An 18,192-nucleotide genomic window follows, 5' to 3' on the forward strand; every position below is an offset into this window, starting at 1 on the left:
GGGTTCAAATCCGACCCGTGGACCTTTACTGCAGGTCATCCCCCCTCTCTCTCTGTCTTCCCATTTCAACTCTGTGCTATCTAATAAAGAGCTATCTAATTGAAAATGCCAAAAAACTATCTTTAAAAAAATATATATATTATATCCCTTTGTGTGTTTCCCTACCAGATGGAAAGCTGTCGATTGAGCTAATGAAACGGTTATAAGCTTCTGCGATGGCTGCCAATCGCATCATCAGAGTGACCAACAACAACCACGTCCTCCCACGCTGTAAGTCTGAGGGGACGCTGATAGACCTCAGTGAGGCCGTCACAGGGGCCAGTCTCAACGATGTCAAAGGTCAGTGTGGAACTTCTATTTATTTACCTTGTAAATTGTATATTCTATATTGTTGCTGTTTTTTTCTATTTTACTTGTATATTGCATATTTATATATTTCTTTCTTGGCATTCAGTCTGTGAAAACAAAGGAAGAATTTCATTGTATGACTGAGAACATGTTTCTTATTGTGCATATGACAATTAACACTTTGAATCTTGAATCTATTGCATTGTTGAGAGGAGACTGGGACTTAAGAATTAAGACTCATTGCCAATGACTGCTGCTGTATTTGTTGTGCATATGAAAAATAACCTTGAATCTTGAATCTCAACTTTACATCCTTACTGTTGCAATTTTGTAAGAGATTGTTTGTTTTTAAGTTGAAACACTGCAGGTAAAAAAATCCATTTTGAGATGTTTGGCTATTTTGCTTCAATATCATGTATTCTTTCTGGTATGATAGGTCCATAATTTACATTTAGGTGTTTATTTGACTTAACCGTGTCTGTTTGCATGTATATATTTCTACTATACAACCATCTTGAACAGACATTATTTCAAAACATAAAACAAAAATGTATTCATGAAATGAAAAAAAGCTGTATCTAAAATCTGTTCTATAAAAACAATATGTTGTAAAATTGAAATAAAGATCTCAACTCTGGCTTTATCAAACATCTAGATTTTTTTAGTATGTAATTCACGCATAATTAGTAAGAAATTGTAAAATTTGATATTTCTAAGATATAAGTTAAAACTTTTACTCAAATAGCCTGCAATGACTCACCTTAGAAACCTTATTTTCTGCTTCTCATTAGAATTTTTCACCGATGTTGTTGAACACATTAATATTCCTTCTTTAGCTCTTTCACTTCACTGGCTGTAGTTTATCTCCGCTTTACCTACATGCTCCATATACACTAATGAGGCGAAACTAAAAATAGTTAATTATGCAGTAAATTATGCAGTTCATCTGCTCGTACATACCTAGTGATCTGAACGTTTTTTATGTCTGATCAGAAGCACCATCAAGTGTTTTGTGCAGCTGTTCAATTATTTCTCATTATGAGACAAGCACTGCTAGCTGCAGCATTTTAAGGTAATCAGTTACTAAGTGACGAAATGCGTTGTTGTTTATACAAAGCCTAGGTTGGCCCCTTTATTTACATACCGTTTGTTAACATACCCGTTTACAGGACCTAGGCTGTTTATTTTTTTCAGCACACACACAGTACGTACAGGTACAGGTAGCGGATCATGAGGAGATATTTACTGATTTTGACAATAAGTGATTTTGACAACAAACTTTTCTCCAGAATCGCTGACTCCTCCTTTAATAGTTTTAAATGTCGAATTTTTCTTGTTTTCCCTTTTTCCAGTGCCTTCTCCGAGTGCCTTACGGCTGGAAACTTCAGCCTCCTACGGAGCTGCGCAGGAGGTTGTCGCCATAAAGGATTATTGCCCGAGCAGCTTCACCACTCTGAAGTTCTCCAAAGGCGACCGTCTCTACGTGCTCGACACGTCCGGTGGAGAATGGTGGTATGCTCACAACAACACAGAAATGGGTTACATCCCGGCAGCCTACGTCCAACCGCTCAACTTCCGGAACTCTTCCCTTAGCGACAGCGGAATGATTGACAGTCTCGGGGAAGCGTTCGAGGATGGGTCGAAGGATTTTGGGGGTTTGGGTGAGTGGACAGGGATGAGCCTTAAACCGTCACCAATGTACAACAGCAGCCCCCTTTCTGTGAACCCCTCCGCCCATCCCTTAGATCAGAACAGCAAAGATATGAGTTTCTTAAGGACTTCAGATCTTATTGTCTTTGATGCACTGGCGTCTCCTTCGTCTTGCTCCAACTTTACCACCAGTACAATCACTACCAACGGCTTCAGCAGCTGCCACAATAACAACTCAACCCCCACAAGCCCAAACCAGGAAGTTGGGTCTAACTTTCACAGGGAAAACCCGTTTTACAGGAGCAAACGTTCCCACAGTCTTTCAGAACTGTCCGTCTTGCAAGCGCAGTCCAATCCAACCTTACCCTCTTCTGGGTTCTTCACGGGGCTCAAGGCTCCTTCGCCGGAGCAGTTTCAGAGCCGGGAGGACTTCAGGACTGCCTGGTTGAACCACAGAAAGCTTGCCAGGTCTTGCCACGATCTCGACTCTCTCGGTCAAAGTCCTGGATGGGGCCAGACTCAGCCGGTTGAGACCAATATCGTGTGTAGATTGGATAGTAACGGAGGGGTTGTGCAGCTACCGGACACACAAATCAGCGCACACATCCCCGAAGGCCACGTCAGCAACGGAGACCACCAGCAGATCTCTATGAAGGCATTACTAGACCCTCCACTCGAATTGAACAACGACCACTGCTCCACCATCAGCCCTGTGGTGGAACTCAAGCTTAGCAACATGGAAACCAAGTCCTTTATCACCTTGGAGATGAAAATATTGGTGACGGTCAAGACGCAGAGTTGTCACACTGCCGAGGTGCTTTGCGTTCGAAGCGACTGCAAAGAAGGGCCTTACACGCCGATACCTAACGCTTACATTTACAGGGACACAGTGCAGGTGCAGTTGGATAGCCTGGAACCTTGTATGTATGTGGCTGTTGTTGTTCAATCGCAATACATCAGCCACAATACAACAGTGTGGGACTATGTGCAAAGGAAAGTAACTCTAGGGGTCTACGGTCCCAAGCACATACACCCTTCGTTTAAGACGGTGGTGGCTATGTTTGGGCACGACTGCGCCCCCAAGACCTTGTTGGTAAGCGAGGTGGGTCGGCAGGCCAGTTGCATCCCGCCAGTAGCCCTGCAGCTGTGGGGAAAACACCAGTTTGTTTTGGGGTATCCTCAAGACCTCCAGTTGGGATTATACTCCAATATGTCCAACTACCAGGTCAAGGCGAGCGAGGGTGCCGGGATGATTCGGGGATTTCAGGTGAAATTGGGGAAAGTCAGCCGGCTACTTTACATGATCACATCACACAATCCCAACAGCATCGCAGACTTCACGTTAAGGGTCCAGGTGAAGGACGCTCTGGACTGTATTCTCACCCAGTTCTGCGTCCAAACTCCGCAACCGCCTCCAAAGACCGGAGTGAGAATAACGGGCCAGCGACGGTTTCTCAAGAAGAAAGAGGTGGATAAGATTGTCCTCTCGCCGCTTGCTATCACCTCAAAATACCCCAAATTTCAGGATCGTTGCATCACCAACGTTAAGTTTGGAAAGTTGATCAAAACTGTGATCAGGCAGCACAAGAGCACGTATCTGTTGGAGTACAAGAAGGGCGACGTTATTGCTTTGCTAAGCGAGGAGAAGATCAAATTGCGAGGTCAACTGCGGACCAAGGAATGGTACATTGGATTCTATCAAGGGAAGATAGGCCTTGTGCACGCAAAGAACGTTTTAGTTCTGGGTAAAGTCAAGCCCATTTATTGGTGTGGGCCGGATCTGACCACCATGTTGCTTCTGGAGCAGGTCCTAAAGCCTTGTAAATTTCTTACCTATATCTACGCGACGGTGAGGACAGTTTTGATGGAGAATGTGGGAAACTGGCGGGCCTTTGCAGATGCGCTGGGTTACGGGAATTTGCCGCTGAATTTCTTTTGCCGCACGGAGCTGGAGAACGAGGCGGAGAAGGTGGCGTCGGTTCTGGAGAAACTGAAAGAGGAATGTACGAACATGGACAACAAGGAGAGGAAGTCCTTCCAGAGGGAACTCATGATGGTAAGACCTTCAACGACATTTAAAACATGGTTTGAATGCTATTTTTGCTAAGTTTTCTTAATGCCTTTGCCATGGGTACGCTCACCCATGAACTACAGCTGGCGTAGTAAAAAAACACTACCGCTTTTGTACAAAGGGGGTGAAAGAATTAACACAAACTGAAAGTTCCTCGGAGCACCTTTGAGTTTGACAGTATCAAAAGTCTAGCAGCATTAAGGAATTGTATTTGTGCATATTGAAGGTGTCTTTTAAGTGGAAAATGGTGTATTAATAGTATTGGAATGACCAGAATGAGCCATTGACTGACATTTAACTGAGATTTTACTCACGTCAATGCTTTTAGCATTTCACACTGACCTGGCAGAAGCCTAAAAGTTGTAAAAAACACGGAGCCTAAAGTGATGTATTCGAAATGCTTGCAGTCCAAACCCCACATGTAATCACTTTCCATGATATAAAACAGAAAATAGCAGTGTTTTTTTTACATTTGAAAAGCTGAAAACAGATGGTATATTACAATTGTGTTGGACAACTCATAAGCTTTCACAAAAAAACTGCTGCTGCTAATATTTTTCTGGGAAAGCATAGAGCAAGTTCACAATCACTGAAATGTCCTTGAACTGATAAACATGATACACAGTGTCTCACAGTCGGTGCAGTTCCCCTGTTTCTGTTGCTACATTATTCAAAAAACCTTCACGCTCAAAATAAGCATTCATATAAATGTTGAAGAAAATTGTCAGACATCGACATAAAACTGCGACTACAGCTCTTAACTCCCAAATGAAGAACGCTTTGCAAATTGTGCTACTTTTATCAGTTTTATCCCCAGATGGGTTCTCTTGCAAATTACTAAACATGGCATCTCTAGCTGTCTGATTGATTTGTGTCTCTTTGCGGAATCCGCCCTCAACAAGAAGATTTCTGTCATAATCTGAGTGTGAACTTGCAAAGGATTTAATTCCCAAACTTCTGTCAGTCGAATGGTAAACAACTTGTCTTACAGCCTTAGGTGGCTCACAGCGGGAACAGCCATAACACATTAATATTAATATGAAACCGGGTTTGTTGGTGCAGAAAATGTTGAAATAAAACTTCTAAGATCTGTAGTTTTGAGCGAAAAAAACAACTCTGTCAAGCAAATGCACTGACAAATGACTTCAATGTGGGCTTTTTTTTTCACCGACATTTGGCACCAGCACCCTTGGGGAAGTAAAAATTGTCCCAAGACGTTTTTCCCTTTGCCAAACGCTATTATTAAAAAAGTACTTTAGCAAAGTACATTTGGAAAATGCTGTTTATCCAGGGAGAGTTGATTTAAACGTGCAGGCGACATGCTCAGTGGGGCTTCGGCCGGCAGACAGCAGAGCAGCTGGGGGCCAAAGTGCCTTTCTAGATGAGACTTTGACAGCAGATGTTATTAAGGCCGGACACTGCAGGTGAATAGGGTTACATTTGTGTGTGTGTGTGTGTGTGTGTGTGTGTGTGTGTGTGTGTGTGTGTGTGTGTGTGTGTGTGTGTGATGAGCTCGTAGAAGTGTCCGTAATGAAACTTTAACAATTGATTAAGGACATTGATAAAACTATTTTTGTCTTATAATTTTCTCTGAAGTGTTTTAATTATTTGGCAATGTTTAGGTATATCTTTGAAACCCAAATATCTAGTAGTTTTTTCAACATATTAGTGTCCACAATTTTACAGAAACGATTTTGGATACAGTCTTTTTGCATTTTATAAATATACATATTACATTATAAAAATATACATTATATGCAGGTCTTAAAAAAAAAATTCTGCAGCCAAGACCAGTGTTTGGCTGGATATCATGTGACCTGCCTGTAAATTCTCTAATAGTCTAAAGCTATCGAGGGCATTCTGTTATGTTTTATTAAAGGGCTTTTATTCTGGCGGGTACATTTAGCTCCCTTGCTGAGGCCTTTTAAACCAACTGGATGCACAAAGAGAGCCTTGCATATCTTAGAATCTGAACTGGCTTCATCCTTTAGGCCTATGAGCTACATTTTTACCGGATGATGAAAAGACACAATCAGATGTCCTTCGCTCAAGTCCAGACCATTTTCTCTTGGACGTTGAAAAATTGCTCCTCTCATCCTTGATGGAGATATTTGAAGTGTTACAGACAGCTTCGGTGGAAAAGCCTAAGTATGTTTTTGCCATTATATGAAATTACATTTTTTCCATGGGATATGCCCTTGCAAAACAGATTTTAAACCCTGACAAAATTCTTCACCCCGAGTTTAAGGGACGATTGCCAAACAACAATTTCATTACGTTGTGTTTCTGCCAGACAATCTGTGTCTCATGTTGCTCCACAAGCTGCTCACTCCAAATCTAATTTAACAATATTGTGTTTTTTGATAAAATGTTTCACATAAGCGGCAAGTGATAGTGACTTTTCTTAATGTTTCTGCAATGCATTTGGTAGCACACACAATCAATCCTAAGTGATTAATGAGTTTAACATTGGAAAACTAATTGGTAACTAACTTTTGTGATGATTGATCATAGTTTAGTGTTTTTTAAGCAAAAACACTAAACAGTCTTCGTCTCCAGCCTGTGAGAATCTGTATCTCATCTTTGTACTATGTGATTATAAATGTAGATCTTTTGAAATCCTTTTGGGTTAATTGACAAGTTCAGATGTTTTAAAATTAATTTGTATGTAGCTGTTGGCGTTTCACTCCATTTATTTGACAAATTGTTGACAAAAACGGCAAATTACAGTGGATTTTTCCTAATGTTTCTGCAATGCATTTGGTAAATACATGGGCTTTCACGCTGAACCAATTACTTCTTAGTGATGACTGACCCGGGCATTGCACAATTAATTGGCAACTATTGTGATAATTGATGAATCCTTTCAAACACTTACCATTCTTGTGCTATTTGGAATTGTAACTGACATTCCTTGAATATTTTCTGACATTTGCAGCCCTACGTTGAGTTATTTGACAAGTTTTTGTTTTGATATTTGTATATTGCTGCTTGTGTTTGCACTGCATTTATTTGAGGAAATCTTGACAAAACCAGCAGTCTCATGTAATCATAAATTGATAATTTTTAATTTGTATGTATCGACTTGTTCTATTGGGAATTGTAATTTTAACTATTTTCCCGACATTGGCAGCCCCTACTTCGCCTTAATTGACGCGGTTATTCATTTTTTATGTAGCTGTTTGCTTTGGATCCCAATTTTCATTATCTTTTGCTTTTAAGGACAAGGGCATTTGGCTTTGAAAATGAATTTAACAGCCTTTATGGCTTTCACTGTTAATAAAAACAAGATTTATGTGAGTTGGACGAGGGATACTGTATGTACTATAGCCCAGTCTCTACAGTTGGCTTTAACTCTTTCCCTTGATGTCAAGTGTTTCCAATTCAGATTCAGTTTGATATGGAGCAGTTGTGACTCGTAGCACATTTTCCGGTATCCCAAAAATCAGGCAGTTTCTCACTGAAAATTGGCTGGATTTAAAAAAAGACATGTAGTCTTGGAAAGATTTTTCCCCTGGCTTATACAGTACGTCTAAAACCTGCTGCTGTACTTTGGTTGTCGTGTGTGTGTGTGTGTGTGTGTGTGTGTGTGTGTGTGTGTGTGTGTGTGTGTGTGTGTGTGTGTGTGTGTGTGTGTGTGTGTGTGTGTGTGTGTGTGTGTGCGTGCGTGTGCGTGTGCATCACTGTGTCTGTGTGTGTGTGTGCGTGTGCGTGTGTCGGTGTGTATGTGTGTGTATGTTCTGCGACATTTTTCCCAAGAGCAGTAAATTGTCACCAGGCTGCAGGAACAAGGTCCAGGCTTACATTACTAAATCATATTCTCAAAGGGGAGCGGGAAGAAAAATAATCGCCCGTCTAATAACAACCGTTACTCAACAAAACATTCCTTCGTCTAGAACATCTGGCCTTGATTTGCAAAGAAAGCCGTCAGTGATTCCTCTTAATAATAGGACTCTCGTCCAGTCGAGATCTGTTCAAAGATAACCCACATCTGAGAAATGGAACAAATAAATTCAAGCTATCATGGACAAACACTGGGATTAAGGCGAGACATTGCAGTATTTTTTCATAGATTTTTGGGCTATTTTTATCTTCCATAACATGTGTTTTCGTTCATACTAGTATAAATCAAAAGTCCAAAATGTACATCTAGGTGTTTGTTGGACTAAACCTGGTCTGTTTGCATCTGTATATTTGTCCTATACAACCATCTTTACAACCAAAAATCTCAATTTCTAAAGCTCTCCTTGCATCAACTGAACTTGAACACTTTCTTGCTGTGCTGCTGTGTCTCATTCTCCTGTGATAATCTTCTCATTTTAACAGCTTTGATGGCAAAACGATAAAGTCTCTGTGAGCATATGGCGACAGGATAGCAGTTATTATATGAACATTCATCCAGGGATTATACGGGTTTGACTCTCGGCTAATTAAACTTTGGATCCCTCGCGTCCCTTTCTGCTTCTCCACTCTTTCAGCGCCACTGAAATGAGTTAATAACGCAAAAAGTATTTCACTGTTAGTGCACCAGAGCGGGAAGGAAATATGCCTGTTTGTAATTTTGTGGAACTTTTGAGATGTTTGTCTATTTAGCTTCCATAACATGTCTTTCATTTGGATACAGTCTTTTTGCATTTTATAAATATAAATATTACATTATAAAAATATACATTATTTGCAGGTCTTAAAAATGCATTTCTGCAGCCAAGACCAGTGTTTGGCTGGAAATCATGTGACCTGCCTGTAAATTCTACATAAAAGGTCCAAAATGTACGTTTAGGCATTTGTTTGATTAAACCTTGTCTGTATATTTCTCCTATACAACCAACTTTAGGGCCATTAAATCAACCTTAGTTTTTCTCAACACTCTGAACCAAGAATCTCAATTTCTAAAGCACTTCTTACATAAACTAAACCTTCCATAATCATTCTTAGCACTATTCTGAAGGTTATTACAGAAGGATTTGTTTATATTGGTACATTATGTCCAAGAAGATGTAAATTCAGGTGCACTAAACCAACAAAGCCCACTAATGTATGCAGATAGGTTAATTGGAAAGATGTGTTAGGGAAGGATGAGATGAATTATCTCAAGGGGAATGGAGAGAGGGGTTGAACGGAAATCGATGAACCCAGGGAGAGGCAGTCGCGGTGGGGGGCAATGCCTGGATGTCCCCCCCCCCCCCTCCCCTGGTGGTTCCTGGAATGAAAGAGGAGACCGCAAAGAAGCAGAAATAACAGAAATGGGTTTGGTGTGAGAACTGATACTGATAGTGGGAAAGAAAGACTTCACCTTTGTACTGATGGAAGGTGTGGTCTGTGTTACTGAAACTAAATCAGGATTTAGACAGTGTCGACATTTTTCGCCCAAAAAAATTGGGTCAGATCATGTTTTCAATGCAATAGATTCGCACTATAGGGTTCTCTTGTAAACCTAGTTACCAAACATGGACTGTCTGTCTGTCTGTCTGTCTGTCTGTCTGTCTGTCTGTCTGTCTGTCTGTCTGTCTGTCTGTCTGTCTGTCTGTCTGTCTGTCTGTCTGTCTGTCCTGTCCAGTGCATTTGACTCTACATAACTCAGCCAGTATTTGTAGCTCTTGGTATAATTTCTCAGTTTTGGGAGGGAAACTAGAACTAACACATGACATAGGAAGTTGTTACTTTTCAAGGTCTGCTGGCATGGCACAACTGAACCTTTTTTCTTTCTGCACAACTTGATAGCCCAGTCCTAAGTGTTTTTCTACCTTGCTGCTGATGTGCACAAACACACTGTGGCTTTTTCTTTGCATTATTAATAGCTACTCTCACAATAGCACCAAAGATAAACACATCAGAATGCTCTAGTTTGGTGTCTTGTCTCACCCACACGTGTGTTGAGCAAATCAGTGTTAGGGGACCAAAATAACATTGCACACAAAGCCCTGGTAATCCTAAATATCATCGTAACAAGATATGGAAAAATCCTTTAAAAAAGAAAAACTAATGTTGAGATATTGGAGATTAAAGATGGTTGTATAGGAGAAATATACAGACGCAAAGAGACGAGGTTTAGTCGAATCAACACCTAAATGTGCATCTTGGACCTTTTATTTATACTAGTATGAAAGAAGACATGTTATGGAAGCTTAATAGACAACATTCTCAAAATTGACCAGTGCTTGAAAAAAATAAAAATTCTCCTGCAGTGGTTCGGCTTAAGATTTGTATGGATATGTATAATTATGCTAGCTGCTGTGGAGTTCTTTGTGAATGGGATGCGATGGTTGTAGGAAGATGGGTATTGATTTCAGTATAGAGTGATTTGCGCCCCTTCTGCATAGATCTATTATTGAACAAGCAGCCAGCTACACTCTGGGGATGGCTCTGTCACTTTGTCCTCTAGTGTCTGTAACCGGAGACAATGTGTTAAAAGATCTAGTGGGGGGTTGGTGTCGGATATCCCCCCGCGCCCTGATCAATGCCAGCTCACATTTCACATGAGAACACCTGTCGGCTATACTGTGGAAAATAAGTGGGAGGGGTGCGTGTGTGGGGGGAGGTGGGCTGTGTGTGTGTGTGTGTGTGTGTGTGTGTGTGTGTGTGTGTGTGTGTGTGTGTGTGTGTGTGTGTGTGTGTGTGTGTGTGATGAGCTGGTAGAAAAACCATGAATGCCTGTTCTGTGGCAACACTTTCATTTTTAATGTTTCAGACGGTCAAGGGAGGCATATAAAGCCGACAGGGTTATGGCTGAAATATGCCGTTTGAACATAATCCATAAAGTTTTTTTCAAATCAGTGAATATCTCTTCATGACCCACTGGCTTCCTGTACTGTGTGCGCGCTGAAAAAAATCTGCTGTTAATACACAGCCTAAACAGGCATGTTGCAGTGGGCCCTCTTTGTTTACACGCCCTTTGTTTACATAGTTTACAGAGCCTACAGGCTGTGTATTATTATTATACTATCTATGGTATTAACACTGTATTCCTTTTTTAACGCGCATGCAGTACAGACAGGTGAGGAAATTGTAAGGAGATATTCACTGATTTTGTGATCAATTTGCATCAATTATGTATCATTTCATATCTACACATCTCTTTCCACAACTGACATTCCTACACATTTTTTACACAGACAAGGTATTAATTGTCAATTTATGATATATTTTCTTCTTAAAACCATAAGTAAGTAATAAAGTGGCAAAGCTTCATGATGATATCTAAAGGTTAGAAATGTTTCCCTATTGAACTGCAGTGTCTAGCCCTTAATCGTCCAGATTCTGCAGTTTGTTTATTATAGCACAAACTGGAAATCTGAGAAACTTGAGCTGAAATAGTTGCAGAAAAGTAAAAAGAAAACTCTTTTGTCAGGTGTATTCAACTCGGCACTAAACTGCACACTAAGTATTTTCCCCTGTCGGTTGAAAGCTGTTTCACAAAGGAAGCGATTGATCTAAAACTAAAGAGTCAGAAGGGTTTACTCAATACCGGCGAGACATATCGAGCATTTCTGGGGCGATTTGATGCTTTTCTTCACTGACAAAATGTGCAAGTTAAGCTCAACTATAGAGTTTCAGATTTGATAAAATAGCTGCACGTCGTTTATGGTGCATCCTTGAGAAAACCTACTTTGAAAGAAACTACAAAGTAGTTTCTTTCAAAGTAGGTAACACACAACTGTGTTTTGTTCAGTTTGTTTAGGGATTTTTAATGCAGTTTTTTACATGCATAGATGATTCATGTGGACAAAATTCATTTGAATCAGTCTTAATGGATAAAATCTTTTTAATTTAATTTTATTTCTGTTTTTTTTTGTTTGCACACACAAAAAATATGTAGGATGCTGTACATGTGAACACTAACAATAGGATGATAACCCATTTCTGCTCCTACTACAAAATATATAAGAAAAGACAGAATTTATGAAAGTTTCACACAAGTAAATTATGACAGAATTGACAAAAAGTACTTGAATAAAAACTGCGTATGTGTATCTCTCCTGAGCGGAAAGATACAACACTATTTGTCCTTTGATTCTCCTCCTCTCCACCTGTCATTGTTATCATCTCCTCCCTCCTTCCCTGTTGAAGTCTTTTGGAAGAGACTGTCATTACACTGACAGCCGCCCGCTCAGCTGTCAGCTCCGTCTGTCCCTCTGTCTGTCTGTCTGTCTGTCCATCTGTCCGTCTGTCTGTCTGTCTATATGTCTGTCTGTCCGTCTGTCTGTCTCTCTGTCTGTCTGCCCGTCTGTCTGTCTGTCTGTCTGTCTGTCTGTCTGTCTGTCTGTCTGTCTGTCTGTCTGTCTGTCTGCTATTCACCGCATAATGGCAACAAACTCAGATGCATCACAATCCAAGTGGTGGCATCGCAGACTGCAATATTTACTTATGATAAAAGTCTGTTCAGAATCCCTGAATAGGACACATAAAATACAGCACATTAAGTGACAAAAACAAAACAAATTACAACCTGTATGACCCCATGAATTAAACTGAAAGTCTGATATGCAAATGACTCCGGCTGGATTCAACAGCTGACATTGTCCTTGAGCAAGACACTGGCCTCTGACCTCCACCTGCTGCATCTTTAGCAAGCGTCTGAGTTGGATGTATTTTCTTTTTATACTGTTTTTAAGAACATAATGTATAATAAAACAGACAATTAACATCATATGAACAAATCCTTCTGCAATAACCTTCAGAATAGTGCTAAGAATGATTTTGGAAAGTTAAGTTGATGTAAGATCTTTAGAAGTTGAGATTGTTGGTTCAGAGTATTGAACAAAAACTAATATTGATATAATGTCCATTAAAGATGGTTGTATAGGAGAAATATACAGATGCAAACAGACATGGTTTAGTCAAATGAACACCTTAATGTACATTTTGGACTTTTTATTTATACTAATATGAAAGAAGACATGTTATGGAAGCAAAATAGACAAAAATTTCAAAATGTACCAGTGCTTGTAAGTCTTAAACTCCTGTTTTGCATTCGAAAACAAAACATTGTCTCATTGCTGCAGACAGCAGGTGTTGAACCCTGACTGGTGTGTAGGAGCAGTTTCTATTCTTAGACTGAACGGAAAGGTGAGATAGGGAGAGAAGGAGAGGGAGAGCTAAAGAGAGAGGGAGAGAGAGAGAGGGAGGGAGGGAGGGAGATACATACAGACAGACTGAGGTAGAGAAAGAGAGGGAGAGAGAGAGGGAGGGAGGGGTGTCTGCATGCAAATAAACTGGTGCCTGTACTAAATCCAAATAATTCATAATGTCAGTGTTTGGTTATGGAGAAATTAATTGACTGTATTACTGGGCTGCGGCTCATAATAGAAAAAGATAAAAGACATAAACTATAGCGCTAGTAAAAACAGATTATTCTCAGGAATGAAAGTGACCTCCCCTTGGTATTATAACCGTCTTATTGTCCTGTCTTCTTAAACTTTACAGGTTAAAAGTTTGAACTAAATGCTTGTGTGTGGCCTACGATATTTATAGCCTGCAGAATCAATACAAATTATACAAATAGTGAAATACACTCAAATATCTAAAGGAAAAGGTCTCGTTTTGCAGAATATTTCACTGTCAAGATGATAAAGAATTTTATGTATATAAAATTGTTGGATTTTTATTTATGTATTACCATGTAAGCTTCCTTTTTACATGTGTGACTGGACTTTTTTATTCTATAAATTTGTTTAATTAAAAAATGTTAGCTGATTTTAGGTTTTAACATCGTAGTTTGAAGTAACAAAACAATGTATGAATACTGCTTTATAAGCAAAAGCCCTGTATTTCATAGACAATTGTACATGAACTGTCAAAAGTAAAAGTATGTTTTTATCATTGAAGCATTAACGTATTAGCAACATGCACATTTCTATGTATATCGAGTAGTGTCATAGTGTAAAACCAGCTAAAAATTAATTTGTTTGAGTAAAAAGTACAACATTATGCTGTGATATTTTACACAATAGATGTTTAAAGCAGTACAAGCATCTTGAATTTGTACTTGGTGAATTCACTAGTAAATTGCTGAACTATTAATTTCCATAACTTGATATTTTTAAACCATTTCTTATCAATAAGTGACAGTAAGCAGACTGAGTGAATCCTTATCACATGCTGAACAGGCATATTTTAATTAAAAACCAGAAATATGTCAGTCAGCATATTTCATTTCTTCCAGAGGCTGCATCACTACTCCTATGACCAAGGAAATCATATATATATAGGGGAAGGTGGGGTGATTTGTGCAACTTTTTACTCAAAGTGATTTTAAAGTGAGGCCTTGACAGTTATGTCTCCAACTCAAATATGTACATATATTTCAGGATGTTGTGCATCCCTGGCAATAAAAACTTTGGATCTGGAATAAACTGTTTAAGAAATATAGCTTTCGGAAAAAAAGTTGTCTTGACGCACAAATCACCCCACGTAGTGGGGTGATTTGTGCGTCATTGTGTCACAATGACAAAGTCACCATCATCATCTTTCTGGCCATCTGAACTCTCATCAGTGGTGTCGTTAAGTGGAATTGAGATGTCACTCTCTTCTGAGCTACTGTAGACAATCACTTTCTTTTGGTGACCAGCGTATACAGCCATGCCACTGGCACAACTCTCAGAAATGTACTTTGCACTAGTTGCTCCGTGCTTGTGGAACCAACTGCCACCTGACAAATGTGATTCCCCCTACATTTCTGCCTTTAAATCAAGGCTCAAAACCCATATGTACACCCTGGTGTTTCCTCCCCATTAACTATCTTACCTCTGCACTACTATCTGTGTTTATGTGGATGTATGGGCTTTACGTCTTTTATTTTGGTTATTGTTATTGTACCTTCATTGTTTACCTACTGAATGCACTACGTACAGCACTTTGGACAGTGCAAACTGTCATAAATGTGCTTTTATAAATACATTTTACTTACTTACTTACTTATAACTCACCCAGGCCCTTGCGCACAAATCACCCCATCCCCAGAATTTTGGATAATAGGCATGATGCAGCAATTTAGGGTTGACATTGTGCTAACTATATAGACTCAAAGTGTAGCATACCAAAGCACTAAACATGTGTCAAATGTTTTCAAACGTGTCTATAATTGTTCAGACACAATAATCAAAAAACCTTGATCATGGAAATTTTACTTTGAAAGGCAAAACACAGTTTTTTGAGCTTAAATGTGCTTATATCTTATTCCTTGTGTCTCCCTTCTTTACAGGATGAGTCAAATGGATGGCTCTTCTTAAATATGTGGTCACATTTCCAATTTCTTCCACGGTTTTCTAGAAACAAGGGGTTTTGCATCTTCCAAAATGCACAAATCACCCCACCTTCCCCTATAGGATTTTTTTTTTCAAATTTATTATATAAACTAAAAAAAAATCAGTTTTTAAGAATGTAGGCTAAAGAAAAAATAAGCTTTGCAACACACATCCTTGGGCAATGTGGCAAATTACAGCAAGACCCGGGTTCACTACTTTCAGAATTTCAATGACAAAATGCACAATACTTGTTTTATTCAAGAATATACTACTACTACTACTACTACTACTACTACTACTACTACTACTACTAATAATAATAATAATAATAATAATAATAATAATAATAATAATAATAATAATAATAATAATAATAATAATAATAATAATAATAATAACAACAATAATAACCGTTAGTTCCAGCTGTAGTATTTATGCAGAGACTAAAATATATTCTTTGCTTAATGTCTTTTTACATGTTTAGTCCGATTATCTATTTATTATTGTTCATTTCTTGTATTTTGCAAGATTTTGACCTAAGTTTGAAATCTATTCAAAACAAATCCCTTGAAGCTAGTGTCACACACCCCTGCTGGAGCTTGCTTTGAGATTCGCTTGGGCTGGCAGCAAAGAAAACCCTCTGAAAGGTGTCACCACAGGACACTATCTGTTTGAAGTGTGTGTGTGTGTGTGTGTGTGTGTGTGTGTGTGTGTGTGTGTGTGTGTGTGTGTGTGTGTGTGTGTGTGTGTGTGTGTGTGTGTGTGTCTGTGTGTGTGTGTGTGTGTGTGTGTGTGTGTGTGTGATGCTACAGTAGTTGGAACCCCTGCTTTTCCAAACCATAATCTTATGTGTCTTGATGTCCACATACACGCACACGCACGCACACACACACACACACACACACACACACACACACACACACACACACACACACACACGCACACACACTGCATTATTGGGTCTTCTTGATGTAAGAAAAAAATCCCTGCGTGGCTGTTTTTGCTCAATTCAAGATAAAAATAAGAAAAAAATCTTGCCTGCGGTGTATTTTCCAGTCAGCTGCCTTTATTAAATCTCTTTTTTTTTCTCGTTTAACCGATTAGCTGAGTAGGAACATACGTATGTAGCACTGCCCTAAGGCGACAGGACTACTTCCAGGAAGAGTTAATGATTTTATTTATGCATTTTCTCAACCATAAAGAAGGATATTTTTTTCTTTAGACTCTGTGGAGAGTTTGAGAAAAATCAGCATCTCAAGAAAATTTAGACATAAAAAGACTAAAAGAGTGGTTTTAAAAAAAAAAGTAGAAACTGAAACATTTCTTGGGCTCTTCTTGGGATTTTTCTGAGCTCTGTCTGGGGGCGCGACACCAGTTTGTAAACGCTGCCATACTGAGAAATACAGAGAGAGTTTTGTGGAGCTCATAGGCTTAATCAACTTTGTTCAACTCATTTGGTGATGGCTTGAATATAACATAACGACATTCACTTATATGAAAAAATTACGCACTACAGCTTTAAATCTCACAAATCTTTCCCCTCTCTCAGGCCTTGCTGAAGATGGACTGCCAGGGCTTGGTTGCCAGGTTGGTGCTTGATTTCGTCTTGCTGACCACAGCGGTGGAAGTGGCGTCGCGTTGGAGAGAACTAGCTGAGAAACTGGCACGCGTCTCCCGGCAACAGATGGAAGCGTACGAGGCTCCACACTGCGACAAGAACGGACTGATAGACAATGAGGTGAGATCTATACACAATACAGATATATAATACTAAAAAACACACACATACTCAGGTGGCGTAGTGGATAGAGTGCGTACCATATTGGCTACGGCCTTCGTTGCAGTGGTCGCGGGTTCAAATCCGACCCGTGGACCTTTACTGCATGTCATCCCCTCTCTCTCTCTGTCTCCGCATTTCAACTCTGTACTGTCTAATAAAGCTTGAAAATGCCCAAAAGTTATCTTTAAAAAAATAGAAAAACACACGGTAGCCCATAAAGTTGGAATAAAATATTTGTCATTCTTCTCATGGTATAATTGTGACAATGTGATTTATTTTGTTAAAGCCTGAAACACAGTTTGCAAAGGTTAACGTGGTTTAATTTTCACTGTGATCACCTTTTAAGTCAACAAACAGTGTCCAATCTGTTGCCTTCTGTACCTAATAAATAATTACTTTTCGGGGGCGCTCGTGGTGTAGTGGTTTTTGTTTTGATTTATGATCATATAATTGTTCAATAATAAGAATTAAATGTAGAGAAAATATGTTTTGTAAACTAACTGCAGGCTTTTGCAAATATAAACAAATCCCCCTCTCCTGAAACTGCATAGTGCACCTTTAAAGAAATAATCTTAACATTTCTCCTCCCCAAACACCATTTACTGCCAATAAAAGCATGAAAAATGCCCAAAATGATTCTTTAAGGCGCTCTGGTGCCATGGTGGATAGAGCGTGTACCATATTGGCCTCGGCCTTCGTAGTGGTCGCTGTTTCAAATCCGACCCGTGGACTTTTACTGAATGTCATCCCCCCTCTCTCTCTGTCTCCCGATTTCAACTACTATCTAATAAAGCTTGAAAAAGCCAAAAAATTATCTTAAAAAATATTCTTTAAATAAATAATGAATTCCTTCTTCCCCAAACCCCCTATTTCAGGCGATGTGGAAGCCTGCATATGACTTCTTGCTGACGTGGGCGGCTCACGTTGGCGACAGCTACAGAGACGTGATCCAGGAGCTTCACCTGGGACTGGACAAGATGAGAAACCCCATCACTAAGAAATGGAAACACCTCACGGGAACTCTGATACTAGTCAACTGCCTGGACACTCTACGTAGCGCCGCCTTCTGCCCTACCGGCTATGGAGACTTTGCGGTGTGA

At 39.6% G+C, this 18,192-nt stretch overlaps 1 protein-coding gene across 1 annotated transcript; it reads left to right on the top strand.

Moving 5' to 3' along the window:
- Nucleotides 1–215: 215 nt before the first annotated feature.
- On the top strand, nt 216–18,192 carry sh3bp4a (SH3-domain binding protein 4a; the record flags this gene model as incomplete). The annotated part of the gene is made up of 4 exons (XM_080052598.1): nt 216–339; nt 1,701–4,054; nt 16,862–17,050; nt 17,968–18,192. The coding sequence occupies 4 exons, from the start codon at nt 216–218 to the stop codon at nt 18,190–18,192; spliced, it is 2,892 nt and encodes a 963-aa protein (XP_079908724.1).

The sequence above is a fragment of the Ammodytes marinus genome (assembly GCF_949987685.1).
Source record: "Ammodytes marinus genome assembly, chromosome: 24".
Classification (NCBI taxonomy): domain Eukaryota; kingdom Metazoa; phylum Chordata; class Actinopteri; order Uranoscopiformes; family Ammodytidae; genus Ammodytes; species Ammodytes marinus.